Raw genomic sequence first — 26,066 nt, 5'->3', positions numbered from 1 at the left:
TGAGTGGAGTGTTCTATAAATGTCAGGCAGATCAATTTGATGATGACATTGTCTTCTCTATCCTTACAGATTTTATGTTGGCTTGTTCTCTCAACTTTTGAGAGAAGGGTTTTGAACTCCCTGACTATAATTGTGGATTTGCCAGTTTCTACTTGGTAGATCAGTTTGGCGCCCTACATTTCCAGGTTCTGTTAGTAGATGCATGCATATTTAGGATTGTTATCATATCTTGATAAAGTGAATCTCGTCATTGTGAAATGGGCCTCTGGTAATAAGCTTTGCTCTGAAGTCTGCTTTGTCAGTATTGCCACTCCAGCTTTCTTTTCTTTTTCTTTTTCTTTTTTTTTTTGTTGTTGTTGTTGCTATTTCTTGGGCCACTCCCGTGGCATATGGAGGTTCCCAGGCTAGGGATCCAATCGGAGCTGTAGCCACCGGCCTATGCCAGAGCCACAGCAATGCGGGATCCGAGCCGCGTCTGCAACCTACACCACAGCTCACGGCAACGCCGGATCCTTAACCCACTGAGCAAGGGCAGGGACCGAACCTGCAACCTCATGGTTCCTAGTTGGATTCGTTAACCACTGCGCCACGACGGGAACTCCCAGCTTTCTTTTGATTAGTGTTAGTGTGGTATATCTTCTTCCATTTTTTAACTTTTAAAAAAAGTTTGCATTAGAGTGTTTGTATTTAAAGTGGATTTCTGGGAATTCCGATGTCGCTCTGTGGGTTAAGAATCTGGTGGTGTCACTGCTGCGGCTCAGGTTGCTGCTGTGGCTCAAATTTTATCTCTGGCCTGGGGACTTCTGGAGGCTTCAGCCCTCCCCAAAAAATTAAATTAAAAAAAAAGTGGTAGATAGCATATAATTGGTTCTTACTTTTTTTTACTAGTCCAGCTTCCTAATCTCTGCCTTTTAATTTAGACTGTTTACATTTAATGTGATTATTGGTTTTGTTGGGTTAAATCTACCATCTTGTGACTTGTTTCTTTATTTGTCCCAGCTATTCTTTGTTCCTTTTTGTTCTTTCCTCATTGAGTGTCTTTTATGACTGTCTCCTTTATTGGTACATTTATTATCCATAGCTTTTTTTTTTTTTTTTGGCTTGTTTATAATGGCTGTACACATTTCTAACTTAGCACTTCTCCTTTTGAGTAGAACAAGACTTCTTGTATCATATAATAACCTTGTAACAGTATACTTCCATTTTCCCTTTTCAACCTTGGGAAAAGTTGCTGCTGTCATACACTTTAATTTTACATATGTAATAAATATTACAATGTATTTTTAGTTTTTTAGCTTTAATTGGTCAACTCTCTTTTAAAGGGATTTTAAATAATTTTTAGAAAAAGATTTCTTGAGAGTTCCTGCTGTAGTGCAGTAGGTTAAGAATCTGACTGCAATGATTCAGGTTGCTGTGGAAGCACAGCTTTGATCCCTGGATCCATAGGTTGCAGCTACAGTTCACATTCAGTCCTTGGCCTTCGAACTTCTGTATGCTGCAGGTGTGATCATTAAAAGAAAATGGGGGCGGGGGCTCTTAAATTTATCTACATATTTACCGTTTTCAATGTTCTTCATTCTTTTGAAATTCATTTTCCCATCTGGTATCATTTTGCCTCAAAGACTTCCTGTAGTATTTATTGTAATGCTGTACTATTGCTGATGATTTTTTTTCAGCTTTTGTATGTCTGAAAAAATATTTAACAAAAAAAAATTTTTTTTTGGCAGTACCCATGGCATGTGGAAGTTTCTAGGCGAGGGATCAAACCCACACTGTGGTTGTGGCCTGTATCACAGCTGGTGGATCCTTAACCCACTACATCACAAGTGAACTTGCTGAGGAAAGTTTTGACTTTTTTTTGAAATATATTTTTGCTAGATACAGAATTCCAGAATTCCAATTCTTTCAGGACTTTAAATACTGCATCATTGTCATCTCATATACATCTTTCCAATATGAAATCTGCCGTTACCCTTAATTCTTTATGCTGAAAGTATTTTTTTTCCACTGGCTGCTTTTAAGATGATCTTATTACCTTTTTTTTTTTCCTTTCTTTTTTTGGCTGTACCCACTGCCTGTGGAAGTTCCCAGGCCAGGATCGAACTGGTGACACAGCAGCAATCCAAGCTGCTGCAGTGACAGTTCTGGATCCTTAACCTGCTCTGCCACAAGAGAACTTCTCATTACCACTGGGTTTTAAGCACTTTTATTATAATGTGCTTAGGTATAATTTTATGTTTCTTATGCTTGGGGTTTGTTGAGCTTCTTGGTTTGTAATTTATCATTTTCATTCACTTTAAAAAAATTTTGTCCATTGTTACTTCAGATAGTTTTTCTATGTTTCTTCACTCTTTTCTCTCATTCTGGTACTCCAGTTACACATTTATTAGGCCACTTAATAATTGTCCCACAGCAACCTGATACTCTGTTCATTTTTTTAACCTTTTTTTCCCACTCCTTGTTTCAATTTGGATAATATCTCTTGATACGTTCTTAAGGTTATTAACCTTTTCTTTTCAGTTTCTGATCTGCCATTATCTCATCCAGTGTATTTTTCTTTTTATTGGTTATGCCCATGGCATGTGAAAGTTCCCCAGTCAGGGATTGAATTCATGCCACAGCAGTGACAACTCCATATCCTTAGCCACTAAACCACAAGGGAACTCTCAGTGTATTTTTCTTACTAGACATTTTTCATTTCTGGAAGTATGATTTGAATCTTGCCTATATCTTACATGTTTCTCCTTTGCATGTTCAGGCTTTTGTCTATTTTCTTGAATACATTTGACCCTTGAAAATTGTGGGGATGCTGACCATTCACTCAGTCAATAATCTGTATATAACTTGGTAGTCAGGCCTCCATGGTTTTGCATCTGCAGATTCAACTAATCACAAATCTTGTAGTACTGTAGTATGTTTTTATTTTTTTAAAAAAATCTGTGTATAAGTAAAGCTGCATTTCAAACTCATAGTATTCAAGGATCAACTGTTCAAAGTCTACCAGCTGAGGTTTTTTTTAAAAAATTGTGGTAAAAAATACATAACATAAAACTTACCATCTTAATCATTTTTAAGTATGTGTTTAGTAGTGTTAAGTATATTAATATTTTTGTGAAACAGCTCTCCATAACTTTTTCACTTTGGTAAATCTGAAACTCCGTACCCATTAAACGGTAACTAGTCTTTACTCCTTCACCATACCCAGGCAACAATTCTGCTTTCTGTCTCTATGAATTCAGCTATGCCAGGTACATCCATCATATTAATGGAATGATACACATTGGTCTTTTTGTGACTGGCTTATTTCACTTAACGTAATGCCCTGAAAATTCATCCATATCATGATGTGTGACAGGATTTCCTTTAAGGCTGAATAATATTCTATTGTATCATTTTCTTTACTCATTAATCTATTGGTGGACATTTGGGTTGTTTTCATTTCTTGGCTGTTGTCAATAGTGTTGCTGTGAACATGAGTATGCAAACATACTTTCACTTTTTTTTTGGATATATAGTCAGAAGTGAGATTGCTGGATCATACAATAGTTCTATTTTCAGTTTTTTTGAGGGACTTCCATGCTGTTTTGTTTTAAACTTTTTTATTACTCAATGAATTTATTACATTTATAGTTGTACAATGATCATCACAATCCAGTTTTATAGGATTTCCATCCCACAACCCAGTGCATCCCTCCTCCCCCCAAACTATCTCCTTTGGAAACCTCAAGTCTGTGAGTCAGTATCTGTTCTGCAAAGAAGTTCAGTCTGTCCTTTTTTCAGATTCCACAGGTCAGTGAAAGCATTTGATGTTGGTGTCTCATTGTATGACTAACTTCACTTAGCATGATAATTTCTAGGTCCATCCATGTTGCTAAAAATGCCAGTGTTTCATTCCTTTTAATGGCTGAGCAATATTCCACTGTGTATATGTAACACATCTTCTTCTTTTTTTTTTGTCTTTTGTCTTTTTTTTTGTTGTTGTTGTTGCTATTTCTTGGGCCGCTCCCGCGGCATATGGAGGTTCCCAGGCTAGGGGTCCAATCGGAGCTGTAGCCACTGGCCTATGCCAGAGCCACAGCAATGCGGGATCCGAGCCGCGTCTGCAACCTACACCACAGCTCACAGCAACGCCGGATCCTAAACCCACTGAGCAAGGGCAGGGACCGAACCCGCAACCTCCTGGTTCCTAGTCGGATTCGTTAACCACTGCGCCACGACAGGAACTCCCTGTACCACATCTTCTTTAGCCACTCCTCTGTCGATGGACATTTAGGTTGTTTCCATGTCTTGGCTATTGAAAATAGTGCTGCAATGAATATCAGAGTACATGTGTCTGTTCAATAAATGGTGCTGGGAAAACTGGACAGCCACATGTAAAAGAATGAAATTAGAATACTCCCTAACACCATACACAAAAGTAAACTCAAAATGGATTAAAGACCTAGATATAAGACCAGACACTATGAAACTCTTAGATGAAAACATAGGCCATACTGTTTTCTGTAGTGGTTGTACCACTTCACCATTGCACTAACAATGCACAAGAGTTCCAGTTTTTCCACATCATTGTCAACGCTTAATATTTTCTGTTTTGTTGATAGTAGCCATCATAATGAATATAAAATTATATTTCATTATGGCTTTAATTTGCATTTCACTGATGATTAGTGATATGAACGTCTTTTCATATGCTTCTTGGCCATCTGTATACCATCCATGGAGAAATGTTGTTTAAGTCCTTTGCCCATTTTAATTGAGGTATTTGATATTTTGTTGTTACATTTTAGGAGTTTTTTATGTGTTCTAGATATTAACTCTTTATCAGATATATAGTTTGCAAATATTTTCTCCCATTCCATAGGTTGCTTTTTCACTCGATTGTATCCTTCAATGCACAAAAGTTTTTAAGTTTGATGTAGCCCATTTGTGTATTTTGCTTTTGTTTCCTTTGCTTTAGGTATCATAATCGAATAAAACATTGCTAAGTTTAATGTCATGAAATTTAGCCCTACGTTTCTTCTAGGTTTTACTTTTAGCCTTTAATCCACTTTGAATTAATTTTTCTTTTTTTTTTGGTCTTTTGTCTTTTTTGGGGCCACACCTGCAGCACATGGAGGTTCCCAAGCTAGGGCTCTAATCAGAGCGGTAGCCTACGCCACAGCAACAGCAACACAGGATCTGAGCCACATCTGTGACCTACACCACAGCTCATGGCAACGCCAGATCCCCATCCTACTGAGCAAGACCAAGGATCGAACCCGAAACCTCGTGGTTCCTAGTTGGATTCGTTAACCACTGAGCCACAATGGCAACTCCACTTTGAGTTAATTTTTGTATGTACTAAAAGGGTCCATCTTCATTATTTTGCATGTAGATATCCATTTTTTTCCCCACACAAGTTTTTGAAGAGGCTGTCCTTGCCCTATTGAATGCTCTAAGTATTCTTGTCAAAGATTATTTGACCATATATGTAAGGGTTTATTTCAGGACTCTATTCTGTTTCATTGGTCTGTTTGTCTTTATACCAGTACTGTACCATTTTGATTACCATAGCTTTGTAATGTGTTTTGAAATTAGAAAGTGTGACTTCTCCAATTTTTTCTCCTTGTACAAAATTATTTTGGCTACTTGGGGTCCCTCAGGATTCCATATGAATTTCAGGATGGAATTTTCCATTTTTGCAAGAAATGCCATTGGAATTTTGTTAGCAATTGCAATGAGTATATAGATTGCTTTGGGTCTAGACATTTTTATAATATTAAGTCTTCCAATCCATTAACATGGATTTTCCATTTGTCTGTGTGTATGAATCTGTGTACATACAATGTATACATGCACACACACAATGTTTTGTATATAATAGCAGTTTTAATCATATCACTTTTGTCATTTATGGTTCCATTTCTTGTAAGTGATTTTTCTCATTATGTTTCGTATTTTCCTTTTTATTTGCATGCCTGCAAATTTTTGTTTGGATGCCAGACATTATGAATTCCGTTTTTTTGGAGATGGCTTTTCTCTGTATTCTTTTTTGGGGGTGGGGGTGCACACCCATGACATATAGAGGTTCCCAGGCTAGGGGTCAAATTGGAGCTGTAGCCACTGGCCTACGCCACGGCAATAGCAAGACCAGATCTGAGCCGTGTCTGCAACCTCTGCCACAGCTTACGGCAACACTGGATCTCCAACCCACTGAGCAAGGCCAGGGATCAAACCCGCAACCTCATGGATACTAGTCAGATTTGTTTCCACTAAGCCAGGACAGGAACTCCTTCTTTGTATTCTTTAAATATTTTGACCTTGTTCTGGGACACAGTTCAGTCACTTAGAAACAATTCTCAAAGGCATGCTTTTTCTGTTTTGTTAGATGAGACCTGAGCATCTTTTAGAACAAGGCTAATTTTAACCTTACTACTGGGGTACTACCCTTTGGAATAATCTGACTGTTGCCTATTATAAGATTTCTCCACTCTGGCTGTGAACTCTTACCATTCCTTTGTGAACTTTGGTAATTGTTATGCTTGCACCTTTCTGGTGGTTATATCCCTCTTTTTAGGTATTTTGTCTACATACCTGTGCTGATCAGTACTCACATGCAGACTTGGGGAGAATTCTCTGCAAAGCACCAGTTTTGTGCTGCTCTCTCCTCTCTGGTGCTTTGCCGTGAGAACTCTAGTTGCCTTGGTGTCCTTGAACACTCAAATCTGTCTTCTCAACATGAGGAAATTGTCATACTCTAGTTTTCAGAAACTACAGGCAGTACACTTAGGCAATTATAGGGTTCACTTCTTTGTTTCCTCTTTCAGAGATTATTGTCTTGCATAGTCTGTTGTCCAATGTCTGAAAATATTTCACATATTTTGCACATTTTTTTTTTTAGTTTTAAAAGTGGAAGGATTGGAGTTCCCGTCATGCTCAGTGGTAATGGTAATGAGTCCGACTGATATCCACGAGGATGTGGGTTCAGTCCCTGGCCTCACTCAGTGGGTTAAGGATCCAGCATAGCCATGAGCTGTGGCGTAGGTTGCCGATATGGCTCAGATCTGGGATTACTGGGGCTGTGGTGTTGGCCAGCAGCTACAGCTCTGATTTGACCCCTAGCCTGGAAAATTCCATATGCCATGGGTGTGGCCCTAAAAAGACAAAACAAAATTACAAAAAAAGAAGTAAATAGAAGTGGAAAGATTAATATAGTCTTTGATACTCTTTCATGGTTAGAAGTAGAAGCACCTGTGTATTAAGTTTTAAAGTTAATACTTTAAATGTAAAATACATAAAGTTCCATTTTGGGTATTGTTTTAATTAAATCCCATGATTCTAGAATGTATTAGCTTTGCATAGCAAGAAGCAAAGTATACCGTATTTTTCGACTGGATAAATGTGTTTATGTTCAGCTTTCTCAACCATTCCTGTTTCATTTGAAACAAATGTGGGAAGGTATGATGAGTTTAAAGGTAAGCAACTAATTATATTTTCTTTTTCTTTAAACCCAGTTTTTTGTTGACACACAAAAAAATGTAAGAGTAAAGAACGTGATTATTACTAGGGCAATTAATGAGAAGTGTGTATTTCTTGAATGGTATAATAATTCAGAGTTTATCATCATTGGAAAATATTTGCAACAAAAACTAAAAATACTGCTATGATCCAAAAATACCTTTTATATTTCGAGTGGTCAGTGTAACTTAACCTTGAAAATAGTAGGTATTAAGGACTGTTAAAAATCTCTGTAAAGGAAATGGGCTTAAGATATTAGAAAAGTATGATCAAATATGTCTGTTCATTGATCATAGGCAACTGAAATGGCCTTTTTTCTTTTGATGGAGGTGAATTATGCAAATTGGTAAAATCAAAACATGGGGTCTGTTTTCTTGTGTCTCCCTGTACTTTAACTGCAGCCATCCTAAATGAGAAAATAAACTTAATTATAAAAAGAAGGCTTTATGGGGAGTTCCCTCTTGGCTCAGTGGGTTAAGGATCTGTCTTTGCTGCTGTGACTCGGGTTTGATCTCTGGCCCAGAAACACCTGTATGCTGTGGATATGGCCAAAAAAAAAATTCTCATCACAACGAGAAAATTATGTAACTATGTGAGGTGATGGATGTTAATTAAGCTTATTGTGGTAATCATTTTGTAGTATTTACATATATCAAATAATTATATTGTACAACTTAAACTTAGGCAGTGTTCTATGTCAATGATATCTCACTAAAATTGGAGGAAGAAAGATGGTTGCCAAACGGTAATTTTTTTTTCAGTTGACTAATTTCTTCTGTGTTTATTAGCTGGCTTCCTGCCACAAAGAAAGCTTCCTTTTATTTATTCGTTCATTTATCTCATATTAGTATAGACTCATTGACTCCTCTTTTATTCTTTTAGCAGTGTCCCTTTTTTTCTTTGAGCACTTTAACTTTGACCCAACAGGATGTCCCAGAGTCACCTCATACTGTCTCTGTGCCAGCCCTGGAATCAGACATTTCTCTAAGGAGCCTTGATTTCTGTAAAATAACATTTAAAGGTTTGGTTGTTAGATGTTCCTATTGCTACTGAGGAATCAATGCTTCTAGGCACTCTTAGTGGATATAGCTAAGTCATTGTATATGTATAAGCACGTATCTATGTGGATATGTGTAATATACCTTTATTTTTAGGAAGGATTATTGAGTTAATCATTGTCGTGGTTGCTAAAAAAAAAATTTAAAAAAAGGTGAACATATTCTTAGGCTACATGACCAAGTGATCATATCCATATTAGTAAAAGTTGTAAGTCCACTGTGTGTTGCATTCTTCAGACAAATAGGTTTTTTTTTTTTTTTTTCCTTTTTGGCCAACTAGATTCCAGGAATTATTTAGATCTTATCTGGTAAGGGAGATGACCTGGACAGTGAGAAATTCGAAAGGCATATTATATGAACAACAGTGGAAGAAGGAGCTTGGGAAGAGGAACAACAGTATATATATACTTAAAATATTCTTTGAAGGTAGAGGATGTGGTAAATTTTTTGCTCATTTAAAGTATATAACTAATACAAGGAAACTTAAAAGAGACAAAAATTAGTCTCTACACAAAGAAAACTTTGAGGCAAACTCTCTTCTAATCGAGTGAGCTGCCTTGAAAAAAACCTCAAACTCAGTTATTACCTCTCTCCAATCAGAGGAAAAGTGCCCATTTTCACATAGTTAATATGCGCTGTGAGAAATTGGAACTACTCGAGAGATGTCTAAATGTGCCATATTCAGTGGCTTAGTTAATTGTATATCTCATGAGATGCATCATGAGGAAAGGGTTCTTTATTAAATAACCATAAGAAATAATGTGTACATAGTTTCCTCTGGGGTATTGAAAGTATACCGCAACATAGTGCAGGCCCTGGAAAGTCCACAAGTAAGAAACCATGTCTGACTTTTTCTCATCTAGTGGATTTAAGGTACAGGTTAGATTAGAGTTATAATCTGCATATATAATAGTCATTATATACACAAACCAAAATATTTTGAAGTGATCACCAAGTGATTGAGTGAAGACAGAGACGATGTCAAGGACTGAGTTCAGGCAGAGGAGAAGAGCAGCGAAGAAACTGAGGAGTTAGTCAGAGAGTTAGGAGCAAACCCAAGGGAGTGGTTTCTTAGGAGCTAAGTGAATAGTGTTCCAAGAAAAGGGAATATAATCAACTGTCATATACTGCTGCTAAGATGAGAACTGAGACCCTGAAGTCACTGGTGTCCTTAGAGCTTTTAGTGGAGTGTATGGAGTAAAGGCATGATTAGATTGAAGAAGAAGTAGAAAAATTGGGAGAGTGCAATTTTGATGTAAGAGGGAGAAGAGAAATGGAATGGTTGCATTTGTTAAGCACATGCTGCCCTATACAGTCATCCTTTATACCCGCAGTCATATAGTCATACCCACAGGGATTAGTTCTAGGGCCGCCCCCCCACCCCCACTGTGGATACCAAAATCCACAGGTGACTAAGCCTGTTATATAAAATGGCATAGTACTATATAGTTGAAGAGATTAGGGAACAGTAAAAAGAATGAGTTATGCATAGTTGGGCTCATGATTGCAGTTAAATAGAGTTGTAGTATGTTTAGAAAGTACTTTGCTCTGTGGTATAGATTTTTTTTTTTTTTTAGGACTGCACCCGCGTCATATGGAAGTTCTGGGCTAGAGGTCGAATCAGAGTTGTGATTGCCAGCCTGTACCACAGCCACAGCAATGTGGGATCCGAACCCCATCTGCCTACACCACAGCTCACAGCAATGCCGGATCCTTAACCCACTAAGCGAGGCCAGGGATCAAAATCAAACCTGCATCCTCATGGATACTGGTTAGATTCATTTCCGCAGAGCCACATGGGAACTCCTCTGTGGTCTAGATTTGAATGGGCTAGAAATTGAAGTACTGGTTTCCTGATTTATAGCTAATTCCCTCAAATTAGAAGAATATTGTATAGTGTAGTCACATTGTAGTGGCTGACACGTTGTGTTGCATTCCTGTATTTCCAGGCAGTTTAGGCCAGTTGGCTTGGTAGTTAGTACTAATATGAAGCAAAGCCCCCAAACTTCATGAATTAACGATCTGGACATGTTAATAATGGTGTTACATGCAATAGTGGTATTTGATAACTATGTTTATCATTTTAAAAATGGCTCAGTTTCCAAGAATAGTACACTTGTCCTTTAAGAAGTTATCTGGTATATTTAAAGCCGTATGTCCTAATTTTAAATTGGCCACTGTAATTATCAGGGAAGAAAATCCAGGGAACACAATTGACTTCGTATTTCTGCTTCACCACTAAACCTTTATCTACCTTCTTAGAACTAATACCAAGCCTTCCATATATGTGTGAGCTTTTGCTGTAGAGTTGTTAGATAACTGTGTTTAGTCTATCATTTTTTTTTCCTGGGTTGAAATATTTAAATCTTATTACTCTTTGAGTAATTAAGTCCCTTGAGCATCACTGATTATATGTTCTCGCAATTTATTTTCCTATGATGATCTGGGCCTAGAAAAATCTAAAGTAACTTGTTAGTTAAGTCGGAACAAAGAGAAAACCATTTTAGAGGAGTTGTCATCAGGACTGGAAGGCAAGCATGAAAATATATTTAGTAACCCATAAAACTAGACTGTAGGATACACATGTGGATGGCAGATTGGAGTGGGTAGGCAAGAGCTCATGTGTAGTTGCAGGTAGAGGTGATGGATGCTACTGATTATAAAGGCAATGAATCTATGATTGAGTTGTAAACGATGGGTCTTTTGTATAGCGTGCTGATTAAACTTTTTCGTTGTTGTAGCAGGGCTGCACCTCCAGCACATGGAAGTTTTCAGGCTTGGGGTCAAATCTGAGCTACAGCTGCCAGCCTATGCTACAGCCACAGCAACACCAGATTGGAGCCGTGTCTGTGACCTACACCGCAGCTCATGGCAACACAGACAGCTCCTTAACTCACTGAGCAAGGCCAGGGATCGAACCCACATCCTCATGGATACTAGTCAGTCAGGTTCATTACTGCTGAGCCATCATGGGAACTCCTAAACTATTTTCTTAGGCAATAGGGAATCAGTAGAGATTTTTAAGGTGAGAAACATGATAAGGTCAGTATTTTAGAAAGATAAATGGTGAAAGTGAGGAAATAATAAGAGACTGTTAGAGTAGTCCTGGTAATGATGATATGGGTTTGCACCAGGTTTGTAGTAGTAGGGCCAGGGAGGGGTTATATGAGAGGTGTCTTGGCACTATGACAAATAGACTATATATTATATTATTATTATTATATATTATAATAACATAATTATTATATATTATATTATTTCTTTGTATTGAGTAGTTCTTGTGTGCAGGTAAGAATTGGTGGTCGTGGGAAAGGGAAGGAGACAAGAAAAATTCTAGGGTTTCTTGCTTGAGTACCAAATTGAGTAGATATTAAAAGAGGGAGTAGATTAGAGGAGGGAAACACATTTTAGTTTTGTTTTCGCTGTAGGTATCTGTAACAGGTTCACAGAAGAGCTTAAGCTGGATTCTGTGTTTTCTGTTTGGTATCTTAAATTTATAAAAAGAATTGAAACTGGGTGTCTTCCTTTTACTTCCTTCTGCTAGAAATAACAGAAGTAAAAGTGCAGCTGTTGTTAGTTTAGAATCCTATTTTAGAATATTTAAATTTTTCTTTTTAGTTGAGTCAGTAACCTAAAAGATTATCATTGGTACTTAAAAAAATAAATGTGGGAGTTCCTTTTGTGGTGCGGTGGGTTAGGGATCCCAAGTTGTCTCTGTGGTGGCACGGGTTTGATGGCCAGCCCAGTGCAGTGGATTATGGATCCAGAGTTGCCTCAGCTGCAGTGTAGGTCACAGCAGTGGCTCAGATTTGATCCCTGACCTAGGAACTTCCATATGTCTTGGTTGTGGCTGAAAAAGAAAAAAAGTCGAAATAGTAAATTTAGGGATTTTTGAGAAAAGATGAAGTAGAACCACAGAATTTTCCTTCACTAAAACCAAGTGAAAAAAGGAAAAAGTTGGTAGGGGGAGGAGAGGGCAAAAAAATATAATAGAAGTGAACAAAAAAGTGGTGTGTGCAGCCTTATGCCAAATACTTTTAAAAGTGGAGGCCAAGGAAAGAATCAGAAGATATGGAGTACATATGCAAAAGCTTTTAATTCCAGCTCCGTATCCCAAAAGCTAGAGTAAGGAAAGATGAGGCCTGCAAAACATGAAGTATTCTCATAATACTCCCCAGGAAAGCAGATCAAAGAGATGATGAGTAGGGAGCAAAAAGCCAAGGCAGAGTCCTTGAGAAGACCCCACATACTAATGCTGAGCCTCGCAGTCAAGGAGCATTGCCATTTTGAAATGTACTCCGGTTATGGGCCAGAGCCAAAACCCTTGAAGGTAGGATAGCCCTCTGACCAGAGGCATGGAGCTGGTACAGGATACTTGATGGTGTTTCAGCAGTGGCTAAACTCAGTCTAAACTTAGCTTTTTCTTTTTCCATTTCCTGCATTGATGAGTTATAGAAAAGTAGATTAAAAGCAGTATTTGGTTCTCAAACTGAAGTGTGTGTGTGATTGCAAATATGTCCAGAGAAACTAAAATGGTTCCAGCTAAGGTAAAAAGGATCTTGAGGTTGTCAAGGAGTACCTACCTATTGGATATCAGAATAAATAGGAGCTCAGTGTAGCAAATCCCATGTTAAACATGATTGAGATTTCTTTTAAAATTTACTTTGTTTTTTTCTGTATTTTGATTTAAAAAATTTTTTTGTTTGTCTTTTTAGGGCCACACATATGGATATTCCCAGGCTAGGGGTCGAATGGGAGCTGTAGCCGCTGGCCTACACCACAGCCACAGAATGCCAGATCTGAGCCACATCTGTGACCTACACCACAGCTCACGGCAACGCCGGATACTAGTCAGATTCGTTTCTGCTGAGCCACGATGGTAACTACAAATTTTTTATTTTTTTTTAATGGCATGGCAGCTCTACAAACATGCTACGGGAAAAAAATAAATGAAACAAATGACTATGAAAAGACTGTAAAGCTATCCTACCGAAGAATTAACTTGTATCCTTGGGGCAGAGACTCCAACAAATGGAACAGCGAAAGATTTCATAAAAATCATATAAGAATATATGAAATAAAAAGTACATTTACAGTTGTCAGGAAAAAAGTTAAAGAAATGATTAAAATTGACTACACCCTAGTAGTTACTAACATCAGAAATAAGAGAATTATTTTGGCATCCTGGCGAAAAAGAAAACTTGACCTGTATAAAGGGGGAGGGGTGAATCTAGCTGACTGCCAACCTCTCAGTTACCCACAATTCCAAAAGACAACTGCACAATGTTTACAAGGTTTTGATGGCAAAAAAAAAAAAAAGTTTGAATCAAACGTATTATGTACAGCACTTTCAGATTTGGTTAGCTAAAACTACAAGAATTTATAATCTTGACTATAAGATGTATGGAGATGGGCAATCCAGAACTGATAGGGTGGCTTCCCCAGCCAACCCAGGTTGCTTCCTTTTGATGAATACACTTGGCTTCTGATTTCAAGGTCACTGTTCATGGTGGTCTGCTGGAGCTCTGGCATTAAAACAGCTTTCTAGGGAGCAGGAAATGGAAGGGGGAAAGGGGACAGGGCTTTCTCCAACTAGTGAGATTCTTTTAAGGGACCTAATTTGGAAGTTCCATCTAACACTTCTGTTTGTGTCTGGAAAAAGAACATAGTCACAGCCACACCTAGTTTAGGAAAGATCACAAAATGTTTGCAAAAGGAAGAGGACAATGCAATAATGGGAGTCAATTAGCAATCTCTGATGATTTTTTTTTTAACGTGTCCTCTTCTTTATCATCCATTTCTTCTCATTTCACTTCGACTTGTCTCCTCCACTCCATTTGTTTATTTATTATTTTTAAGGCTGAACCTGGGGCATATGGAAATTCCCAGTCTAGAGGTCAAATTGGAGCTGCAGCTGTCAGCCTATACCACAGCCACAGCAACACTGTGTCTGAGCCACAACTGCAGCCTACGCTGCAACTTGCGACAATACCAGATTCTTAACCTACCGAGTGAGGCCAGGGATCGAACCCACATCCTCGTGGACACTATGTTGGGTTCTTAACCCATGGAGCCACATTGGGAACTCCCTCTACTTCATTTAAATTGCTCCTCCCAGGGTCGTTCTAACCTCTGTTTTGTTAAATCTAATGATCTTTTAACAGCCTACTCAATCCTTTGTAAAAGACTCTCCTCTTTTGGGTTCTCTGACATCATACTTACCTGCTTTCTTTTTACTCATTTTCTGTCCTTGGCCTCACTTATTTCACTTGTCTGAATAGTGGTAAACTTGAGGCTGAACCTTTTCCTTCTCTAGTTATATTCTTTTTAGTTGATGTGTCAGTCACATGGCTTTATTGAAGTTATCTCTGAAAGGCACAGATCTAAAGTATACTTTGGTTTAGTTTTGACAAATGAATATACCTATGTAACTCAACTCTGATTTTAAATATTGATGATGTGTTCATGGCTTCTAAACTCATATCTCTATCCCTCAGCTTTATCTTGAGCTTAGTCTCAAGTATCTAACTACTTGTTTGATGTCTTTATTTTTATGTCTAGTAGCTGTTGTCACCATAAGAGTTCTAAAACTTTTTTTTGTATTTTTCTCTCATAAACTTTTTTTTTTTTTAATATGGGTCCATTTCAGAAAATGGTTCAAAGCAAAAACCTAGATTCTTCTACCTAATCCCTTCCCGTACCCTCTTCTATCCTAGCCCATTCCTAGATCTTGTTGATTTTACTGGTAAATAAAATTCAAAACTGCCCACTTGGTGCCATCCCTACTGCTTGCACCTGAGCTCAGTATATTGACCTCTTCTGCATGGAACTAAGATTTTGTTAACTAGCCTTGCTGTTTCCACTCTGGGCTCTTCAGTCCAGTCTCTTCTCTATACAGCTCTCAGAGTGGTCTTTGCAAATTAGATCACCAGGGCTTTGTTGGAATCACTTCAGTAACTTCCTGTCTTTATAATAAAAGTATTTGCTCTGTTGTCTACAACCCTGTGGCTCCTACCTCCCTTTCATGCTTCATCTTGAACCACTGTCATCTGTGTCCATAACACTTGTATCATGCTAGCTTCCTTTCTGCTCCTTAAAAATTCTAAGCTCATTCCCACCTCAAGGTCTTTGCGTTTACTCTTCCCACTCCTCAGAATGTTTCCCCTCAATGCTTAGCCTAGCAGGCTGTTCTCATTGTTTAGATCACAATTTACATATCATCTCAGAGAGTATTTTTTTGGCTATCTTTTCCAAAAGTACCCCACTCCATCCCAATTATATATCCCAGTTTATTTCCTTCATAGCACCACCTCAGTACAAATTAATTTAGTTTGCTGTTCATTTGTCTCTTTGCAGTGTAAGTTTCATCACAGTAGGGATGTTGTTTCTTAAGTACTGTTGTGTCCTTACTGCCTACAGCAGTGTAATTGTTCAGTAAATAAATATTTTTATTAAATGATCAGATATTGGCTGAAACATCTCTAAAGTACTGTTTTTCAAATTCATGGTATTTTTTTTGTCGTCTTCTTCTTCTTCTTTTTTTTTTAAAGGGCCGAATGTGCGACACACGGAAGTTCCCAGGTTAGGGATTTAATCAGAGCTGCAGCCACCAGCCACAGCAATGCTGGATCCAAGCCGTGTCTCAACCTACACCACAGCTCAAGGCAAAGCCAGATTCTTAACACTCTGAGCGAGGTCAGGGATTGAACCCAAGTTCTCATAGACACTAGTCGGGTTTGTTACCACTGAGCCACAACGGGACCTGCCATAGTATTTTTGATGGAGGTATATTTAGTTAGCAGATTTTAATCTTTAAATCATTTTGAAGATCTGCTAAATCTCTAAACCCTTTAGATATAATTTCATGCATTATTACTTTGGTATAAAGTACATGGAACAACACTAATTTAGTTATTTTCTAGAGGTGTCTAGTAACATATCTACATTTGAGTGGAGTCTAAATGATTGATGATAAAAATTTCTTGTGAGTAAATGAAGTTAAACCATTTAGATTGTATTTCATTATTGGTTTTTCCAAGTGTCAAAACAGTCAGGACAAGAATCACTTATCCAATCCACTATCAATTAAGTATTTGAGGGACCTTTTAAGTATTAAAAAAAAAAAAAAAGCCCAGAGGAATGCTACTGGTAGAGATTTTGTGAGTACATGCTAAAGTTAAGAAACTCTGAAATTTAAAAAGTTGCTTTAAAGGGCATGTAGGGTAGCTTGGTTGTACATATTAGGAAGTTCTACAGTGAACTTTATGGGTATCAAAGCTAGAGATTCTCTTAGATTTTGCAATAACATGTTTTTGTAAATGCAGATTTAGAAGTTACTTGCCTATAATTTTTCTTCTTAGATAAGGTGTTATCCTCTAGCCCAGGATATATACAAACTACCCCTTGGTTCCATGAAGGAAAATAAAGATTATAAATATTCCTTTTACAAACTGGTATAATAGAAAATGTATATCTCATATCTCATTTTGCATTTGTTTTTTCTATTCCAAGGTTGAAAACAACTAGACTTGGCAGGTTTGACTTTTACTCCTTTTCATTGTACTTGATACATCTGCACATTGTTATATATTGGTTGATTGAGTGATATGGTAATAAATAAACCAGGCCTATTAATTATACTTCACAATAATTTCGTACCTTTTAGTATTAGGAAGGAGTATGTTTCTATGTTTATATGCATATTGGGATAATGCAGGAGTTGGACAGATGGCATTTTTAATTCTGGCTGAAAATTGTCACTCTCTGTCTGGCACTACAAAAATGAAGTCACTAGCCACTGCAATCACTGACCTTCCACCTACCCTGAAAGGAGTTCAGGGTGAGGATCAGGAGTGAGGCACTCTGTGCTCCCAGAAAAACTGGCAGTACAGGCCTTCAGATAAATATTTTCAGAAGATTTACGAACCTGTTTCTTGTATCTTCTCATGTCTAGAAAAGCACTAAAATCATTAACGAAGACATCTGCTCCTCGTGACTAGCAGCAACCTTCTTGTGACTAGCAGCAGCCTCTGCCAAAATATGTGCTTGATTGCACGTATCTCTCCCTCTTCACTAAAATTGCATATATACTGGTCTTAAGGAACAGTCCTCAGAACTCTCTGAAAGGCTATCTTCTAGGCTGTAGTCCTCATTTTGCCCCAAGTAGAACTTAACTCAGAGCTCTCATGTTGTGCTTTTTTTTTTTCCTTTTCCTTCCGGTCGAAGGGCCCTAAAATTCATTCATCTGTGATGGTGCTTTGGTTGGCAACTGTTTAATTTGGTTTGTAAACATTTGTGTTTAATACATATAAAAAGCTATAGGGGAGTTCAGAAATAAAGACATAGGGCTTCTGTCAAAGAACTTTTGGATAGGGGTTGGGTATACAGTGGCACATATGGAAAAGTATACGACAGTCTATACAAAACTGTAATGGGAACACAACAGGATGAGAGATATTTAATGGTGGAATTTGGGAGAAACTTGTAGAGAAAGTAGAATTTAGGAAGTCGTCTTGAAATCTTCCTTGTTTTGGAAAGAGAAGAAGTGTTAATTTTGGCACAGAGGTAGAAAAGTATAGGAGATGTGGTTTGATTGAAACAGATGTGTGAGAAGATAGTGAGGAATATCATTGGGTAAGTAGGTTAGTTAGTGTGAGATTTTAGGGCGTTTAAATACAATTCTGAGTGCATTGGTTGTTGAATAGCGTAATAATATCAGGGCCAGAGGAAATTTGCATAAACTATCTTTTAAAAACCCTTTTTCATTTTGTCTAACAGTTTCTTCCATGTTAAATTACATATACATATCACTGATTTGACGAATACTGTGTTGTTTGAGTGTGTTAGTAAAGGAATTCAGAGGAACTCCTTATTGGAATTATTTAACCTTTATTTAGTTGTGGCATATTTGACTAGAAGCAGAGCTGAAAACTGAGGCCCTGAGAACTCAGTAACTAATTCAAAAGTACGTAGCTCTTAGTGTCAGAACTTGGATCTAGAACTCAATTCTCCTGAGGCTCAGTCATTGCTTTATCTTTGCTCTAATTTCCTTTTCCAAGTTTTATTTTTTTAATTTTTTAATTTTTATTTTTCTGCTTTTTTAGGGCCGTACTCATGGCATATGGAAGTTCCCAGGCTAGGAGTCTAATTGGAGCTACAGCTGCTGGCCTACACCACAGCCATAGCAACACAGGATCCAAGCTGCATCTGTGACCTACACCACAGCTCATAGCAATGCTGGATCCTTAACCCATTGAGTGAGGCCAGGGATTGAACCCACAACCTTATGGTTCCTAGGTGGATTCATTTCCGCTGTGCCACAGTGGGAACTCCCTTTTCTGAGTTTTATAATGTGCTAGGTACTTCCATGAGACGCAAAGGAAGAAAGATGCCTCTTTTTTTCTTTAAGAGTGTTTACATATGAATGAACGGCACATGTGACTCTACTGCCTTGCCTATTTATTTAAATAACAGATTTATCAGTACAAACCAGTGCTGGAAGAAACATCTAACTTCAACATTTTTTTAGTCCAAATAAATAGTTAGAGGAAGCTTCATCTTAGAGGAAGTAGGATTTGAATTAATCTAGAAGGATGGATGAATGGGGAAAAGGAATGGGAATTACAGCATCAGCAGATTGTCAGAGGTGGGCATAAATTATTTCTGAGCATAGTGAAAGTCATACTGGAATAGAGAAATTTGTTTTAGGATAAAACATCCCCTAACATAGGGAATGGTTAAAAACTTCTTTGGCTGTATTTATACAAAGAATACTCCTGGGTATTTGATAGTGAGATTCTATAAAAGCAGACTTAACATACCATCTCTTTGTAGTCATCCTTTCCCTTCATCCTGGTCTTTGACATTGTAAATGCATTTTGTATAGACCTTGCCATAGTAAAGAATAATTTCAGATGTTTTGACAAGGTGTGATGATTAAAGCATCATCAGGGAGAGAATTCGCTCCGAGTAACTATCTAAGGCAATATTTAAATGTTATGCCTGTTGTTAGCTCTTTGTTTTCCCAACTGGATTATTGTTATATCTTAATACTACTATCAGATCATTTGATCAAAAAAGATTAAGATCATATGTTGAAGGAGCCCAGCAAGCTTAAAATTCTAACTTTTCGGTGAATTAACTTTAGTGTCATAAGTTACCATTAAAAATTACTTAACATGAACTATTATGATAAAAGAGACTATAAACCTATATTCCTGGACTGTCAGAATCAAGGAAGTTGGAAAAGCTTTCTAAGTAATCTTTGTTATTCATGAAACCATTTGTTGATTTATTATTTCTTGTTTATACTCATGTTTCTTTGGGTGTGCCTTGTCATTCTGATTCAGAAACCTATCTTAGTATGCTGTAAAACTTGTTTTAAAAATAGATATGAGCCACTCAGTGTCACTGAAATGTTGTTGACACAATGGAAAAACTGTTAAGTGAGTTTGTGGAGCAAAACTTAGTGTTTCCTGAAGACAGGTTGTGTTTCTTTTTTTAAACAAAATTGATTGAAATTTTATTTCTGTAGATCCAAATAAATATAATTAAAATACTTAGAACATTTTATATACTTAATAAATAACATTATATATTATATAACTAATTATAGTCCATTCTTGGAATTTTTTTTGCCTTCAATTTTTTTAAATTAAAGTATAGTTGATTTACAATGTTGTGCTGAAATTTATTTCTTAGTGTAGCTTGTTGTAAACCAAAATATATCAAAAAAATCTTTCAGATCATTTAATTTGAACCAGGTAACATTTTGTTCACTTTTTAGAAGCTTTTTCTAAAAAAAAAAAAAAAAAGCTCTTTATATGTGACCATTTAAGTATTCCCCAAATATATTAAATATCTCATACATTTAATAGATTGAGTGAATTAAAAATCTTTTCACATTTTGTATATAAAATGCTTGTTATTTACACTCCCTGGGGATTAGAAAAGAAGATCTTTATTTTGGTAGATAATCTGGAATTTTTGTTAGTAAAGATTGGCTGAGGTTAAAGGACAGTAAAGTGAAAATTTGATATTCTCATACTTTTTGTACCTTTTGTGTGTGTGTGCTTTTTAGAGTTGCACTTGAGGCATATGGAAGTTCCCAGACTAGGGGTCAGATTGGAGCTGCAGCAGCCACCTGCCACAGCCACAGCTATGTCAGATCCAAGCCTACGCTATAGTTCACAGCAATGCTGATCCATAATCCACTGAGCGAGGCCAGGGATCAAACCTGCATCCTTGTGGATAGTAGTTGGATTTGTTTCCAGTGTGCCACAACAAGGACTCCCTTACAGTATTTTTTATAGTTTGCATTTGGCAGGGTGGGGACAGGAGTGGGGCAAAAGAGTTATAACCAATTTGGAAAACATACACAACTGTTTTGAAAGGCAGTTATAATGAAGGTATAGTGTTGTAATGAATAGTCTGTTGGCAGAATCAAGGGAAAACTTATAGGACAAAATGTGGTTAAAGTTAATGAATTACCCCCAGAGGCCTCCAGGACAGAAAAACAGAAATGGGAGATTTTAAGTCAGTAACAACAAACTTCCCCCAAAAACCCTGATGTGAGAAATGAAGGTAGCCACATCTGACTTGAGAATCTTCAGAGGAGGTGAACTTTGAAATCTGTAAATAATCAATATGTATGTTGTTGAGAATTCACTTTGTGATCTTATAATGAAGTAGCTAATTTTATTTTAAATGTCAACAAAAACTGATGGCATATTTTCCTTCTCCAAACTGTTTGCCATGTTTAAAAAAGGAAATATAAATACTTCTCAGTTCCTGAGTTGGGGAATTTTTAAATACAAAAGTTAATAGTAAAATAGGAGTTCCTTCATGGTGCAGCGGAGGTTGCTGTTTTGTGCAGATTTGATCCCTGGCTTGAAAAAAAAAGTTAATAATAATTATAATTTAGCATCTGTATGTACTAATTTTTGGCACACATTTTATATGTGGTATCTTATTTATCAGTCTCAAAACCCTGTAAGATACAGTTTACTCCTGTTTTATAAGTGAAAGAAACTAGGTCATAGAGACTAAGTTATTTCTTACATTCTACATATTGGGTGAGCCAATATTTGAATCCAGGTCTTTTGACTCGATGCTGATTATCTTTCAGTGATGCCAGGGAATTTATGAGGATTTTGAAAATGTAATTTGCTTGAATTTGATCAGTTATTAAAGATGCAATCTGTGTCTTAGGAAAGGTAGTAAAATAACCTTTGGTCTATAACATTGTCAAAAATAAAAGCAGTAGGTAAATTTCTCCATAAATTTTAGAGGCTGATCTGAATATTCGAACCTGCTGATAATTTCATTATATTCAGATCCTTATATGCTCCCAAGAATGGTGTATAAAATCTCTGGTATTTTGTTTACTCTGAGTTAACTGTAGTGTTAGCATGTCTGCAGTTGCAGCTTTGCATGTATTTGGATCAGTTCTACAAGATGGTCTGCTGCCCACATTTCCTTGAGATGCTGTTTGGCCTTGGATGATCCTAATTTGTAATGAGTTCTGGGGCCAGTATCTGCATTTAAACCTGTTGAGGCACATCCTTAACACCATACCAGAGGCGCCCTCCATGCCGGCCGGGGTGGTACTATAACTAGAAAAATATTCAAGTTAACTGAAATCAGTCTGGAATTAATTCTCTCTAGGGCTAAGATGCTCATGAAATATTCTGTGGTAAATTTCTAATTATTAGCATACTCCGATAACTGGGAAATCCTTAATATTTATTATTCCTGTGTAATTAATGTTAGTTTAGTATTGAATATACATTGATACTAGGTTTCTCCAGTTATTTGATTGTAGTTCAACTTTGTTTTTACTGAGTGTCAGGGAAAATTAAATGTGATTATAAATTTTGGCATTGCTGTCAAGCCATCCTTTAGCAGTAGTAATTGACACTAGTTCCTAGATAGAAACTAAAGCAAAACTGATCTGTTACTGAGTGAATGGATTGACTCCTTTCATATATGGATTTATAAATGAAATTTCCAGTCTATCCTGGGAAATTCTGCAGTTTATTTAAAAGACTTACTTAAAAAAAAAAAAAAAGACAGTTCAGCTATTTGTAAGAAAACTCAAGTGTAATATTCATGTAGAAAGATCCTGCTTTTATTATGGCAACTGATTTTTGTTTACTTAAGAGAACCTGTTACTAAAATAGTAATGAGGAAGGGTGTAATATAAGAATAGTCATACACCCCTTGCTCTGCAAGTAACCAGAGTGCTATGTATGCATGTTGTTAAGTGTCCTTTTAGAAGGTAGAAATAAAGGCCTTTGTGTTGTTTTCTCTGTTACACAGCCTAAAATGAGGAATGTATGATTTCGGTGGGATAAATGGCGTCCAAAGTCACAGATGCTATAGTCTGGTATCAAAAGAAGGTAAGTTGATAGTCAAAGCTTTTTACCTTTTAAATGTTTTTATTCTGAAAATGCATGCTTTTTATTATATGATGAATTTATGTCAAACATTATCTAAAATAATGACAAACAGATTTTAGGATCTTTGGATGGGGGAGTGTATTTTTATTCTTCTTGTGCTGATTTTACTTTTACAAAAGAAAGATGGTGCTTAAAAATGTTTTTTCTTTATGTTTTATTCCACATTATCATAGATTAATTATTTTCAGCTAAAATATAAACACATTTCCAGGAGTATTAATATAATTAGCATTTTATGAAAGCAGTAAGTTTTTCTGACAATTTCTTTTAAAAAGGTTAGCAGACCTTTCGTAATTTTATATTATTTTATATTGGGGGAAACTAGTTTTCATCTGTTTCTTATAAGTTACAATTCAACAGCTGAATCTTTTCAGTAAAATAAACCTTTGGGGACTGTATTTTCCAAAGTGAAATACTAAAATGCTTATTTTGATGTTTTGGAAATAGTCATCATAACTACTTAACTAGCTGTGTCATCCTGTATGTTTCAAAATAAGCTCTACCATGTAGTGTTTCCTTTAAAAAGTAAAAGTTCTGATGCCTTAAACATTTTTTTTTTACTTCTAAAGAGTGATTTTTTACACTCTTTAAAATGTATTGTTATATGCGGAAACTTAGATTTTTAGTTTATATAGTGTATTGTGTTTTTCACATTTTAAAACATTTTTGATGCCTTATTTATTAGGTCTCTGTTAACAAAAGATAATTATATATTTAAAGCTTTTCCTGTGTATGGGGAAAAATCAGACAATTTAAAAATTTTAGTTGAATTGGTAATAAGTGTAATTAGAACACTTTAAAAAGGAGTTACTGTTGTGGTGTTGTGGAAACAAATCTGACTAGTATCCATGAGGATGCAAGTTTGATTCCTGCCCTTGTTTAGTGGGTTGAGGATCTGGCATTGTCTTGAGCTGTGGTGTAGGTTGCAGATATGGCTCGAATCCCACGTGGTTGTAGCTGTGGCATAGGCTGGCAGCTTGTAGCTGTGATTCAGCGCCTAGATGTGAACTTCCATATGCCATGGGTACAGCTCTAAAAAGCAAAAACAAAAACAAAAACAAAAAACAAAAAAAACAAAAACACTTTTAAAATTAGACAAACCTAAGGGTATGGTATATCTTTGGATGTGTGGTTTCTTTTCTGGGTAAAACATAACCACAGATATTCAGTATCACATTTTTCATGTAAAGTACTGAATTGGGGGTATTGCTGTTGATCATACTATTAATTCAATCTTTTGTGGTCATATATTACTGTCATCTTTAAAATTTTCAATCAACCTAAAGCTGAATTAATAAAACTAATTTTTCTCTATAGATCTTTGAAAGCTTTTCTTGTAATTTCTATTTCTGAGAATTAGTAATGTTTATTTAAACATTTTGTCTACGGGACTTTTTTTTTTTTTTGGTCTTTTTGTCTTTTTAGGGCCACACCCACAGCATATGGAGGTCCCAGGCTAGGGGTCTAATTGGAGCTGTTGCCGCCGGCCTACACCACAGCCATAGCAATGCCAGATCCTTAACCCACTGAGCAGGGCCAGGGGTTGAACATGCAACCTCATGGTTCTTAGTCAGATTCGTTTCTGCTGTGCCACAAGGTGAACTCCTGGGACTTTTTGTTTAAACATTTTGAACTTCATTGAAGATCATTTGTACAATGTACTAAACTGAGATTGGAGAGTTTGAAATATACTCATTTTTAGTTAGCACAGTAACACTCTTCTTATTTTGGGGGGGCACACCTGTGACATATGGAGGTTCCCAGGCTATGGGTCGAATCAGAGCTGTAGCTGCCAGCCTGTGCCACACAATAGCAATTAATTGTCACTAAATAGTTATATAGCAGTTTGAGTGATAAATGTTATTTAGAATCCACTCAAAAGGTAGTGGGCAAGGGGCCTTTACATTTTCTTGGTTATTTCAATGTGGATGGTATTTGTTTATTTCTGACTGTGTGGTAAGGATTTAGCTTTTTTATGATTTCTCTCCAGTCCCCCTCCTCCATCCTCCCAATGACTACAAATTTTGGTTAAATCAGTTTAAGGGCTTATATTTGTGTATCCATTGTTTAGAGCTGTGTCATATAATGTTCTGTGATAATATTTCCTGACTGTGCAACAGTTTTTATTTTTTGCTTGGATTTTCTAGTTCTCCTAAACCTCTGACCAAACTGAAAAACTTTTGTTGTGGTCAGTTGCATTTAGATATTCTACCAGCTTCTTTTTTCTTTCTTGAGAATGACTTTACTACAACTCTTTGTCCCCGTGCTCTCTTCTCCAATGGATTGTTCTTAAGTCATGCCTCTCATCTACCACCTCAGTATTTCCTCCTGAGAGTTCTCTTCACTGCTTTTAGGTCATATAGATTTGTTTTCCTCCTAACTATGTGCTTATTTTAAAAGTCTTTTCATACAACCACTATGGGAAACAGTATGGAGAGGCCTCAGAAAGCTAAATATAGAACTACCATATGACCCAGCAATCCCACTCTTGGGCATATATCTGGACAAAACTTTCCTTGAAAAAGACATGTGCACATGTATGTTCATTGCAGCACTATTCACAATAGCCAAGACATGGAAACAACCTACATGTCCATCTACAGATGAACGGATTAAGACCATGTGATATACATATATACAATGGAATACTACTCAGCTGTAAAAAAGAACAAAATGATACCATTTGCAGCAACATGGTTGGAACTAGAGACTCTTAATACTAAGTGAAGTAAGTCAGAAAGAGAAAGACAAATACCATATGTTATCACTTTTATCTGGACTCTAATACACGGCATAAATGAACCTTTCCACACAAAAGAAACTCATGGACACAGAGAACAGACATGTGGTTGCCAAGGGGAAGGGAGTGGGATGGACTGAGAATCTGGGGTTAATAGATGGAAACTATTGCCTTTGGAGTGGATAAGCGGTGAGATCCTGCTGTTTAGCATTGGGAACTATAGTCACTTAGGATGGAGCATGATGGAGGATAATGTGAGGAAAAGAATGTAGATATGTATGTGTGACTTTGTCACTTTGCTGTACAGTAGAA

The 26,066-nt window shown here is 36.7% G+C and overlaps 1 protein-coding gene across 5 annotated transcripts in view; it reads left to right on the top strand.

Moving 5' to 3' along the window:
* PHTF2 (putative homeodomain transcription factor 2) overlaps positions 1 to 26,066 on the top strand; it is a 126,355-nt gene that overhangs the window by 6,843 nt on the left and 93,446 nt on the right. For 2 of the 5 annotated variants that reach the window (XM_047754201.1, XM_047754205.1), the window contains exon 2: positions 22,875 to 22,954. The exons of 2 other annotated variants lie outside the window; for them this stretch is intronic. In XM_047754201.1, the coding sequence (XP_047610157.1) occupies positions 22,910 to 22,954 (45 nt within the window). In that variant the 5' untranslated portion in view covers positions 22,875 to 22,909. Of the gene's footprint in view, positions 1 to 22,771; positions 22,955 to 26,066 lie in introns of those variants that run through there. One more of the 5 variants, XM_047754202.1, reaches the window with a different exon arrangement.

Source organism: Phacochoerus africanus, chromosome 11 (assembly GCF_016906955.1).
Source record: "Phacochoerus africanus isolate WHEZ1 chromosome 11, ROS_Pafr_v1, whole genome shotgun sequence".
NCBI classification, from domain to species: domain Eukaryota; kingdom Metazoa; phylum Chordata; class Mammalia; order Artiodactyla; family Suidae; genus Phacochoerus; species Phacochoerus africanus.
The sequence above is the reverse complement of the archived record's forward strand: the minus strand, read 5'-3'. Positions and strand labels throughout refer to the sequence as shown.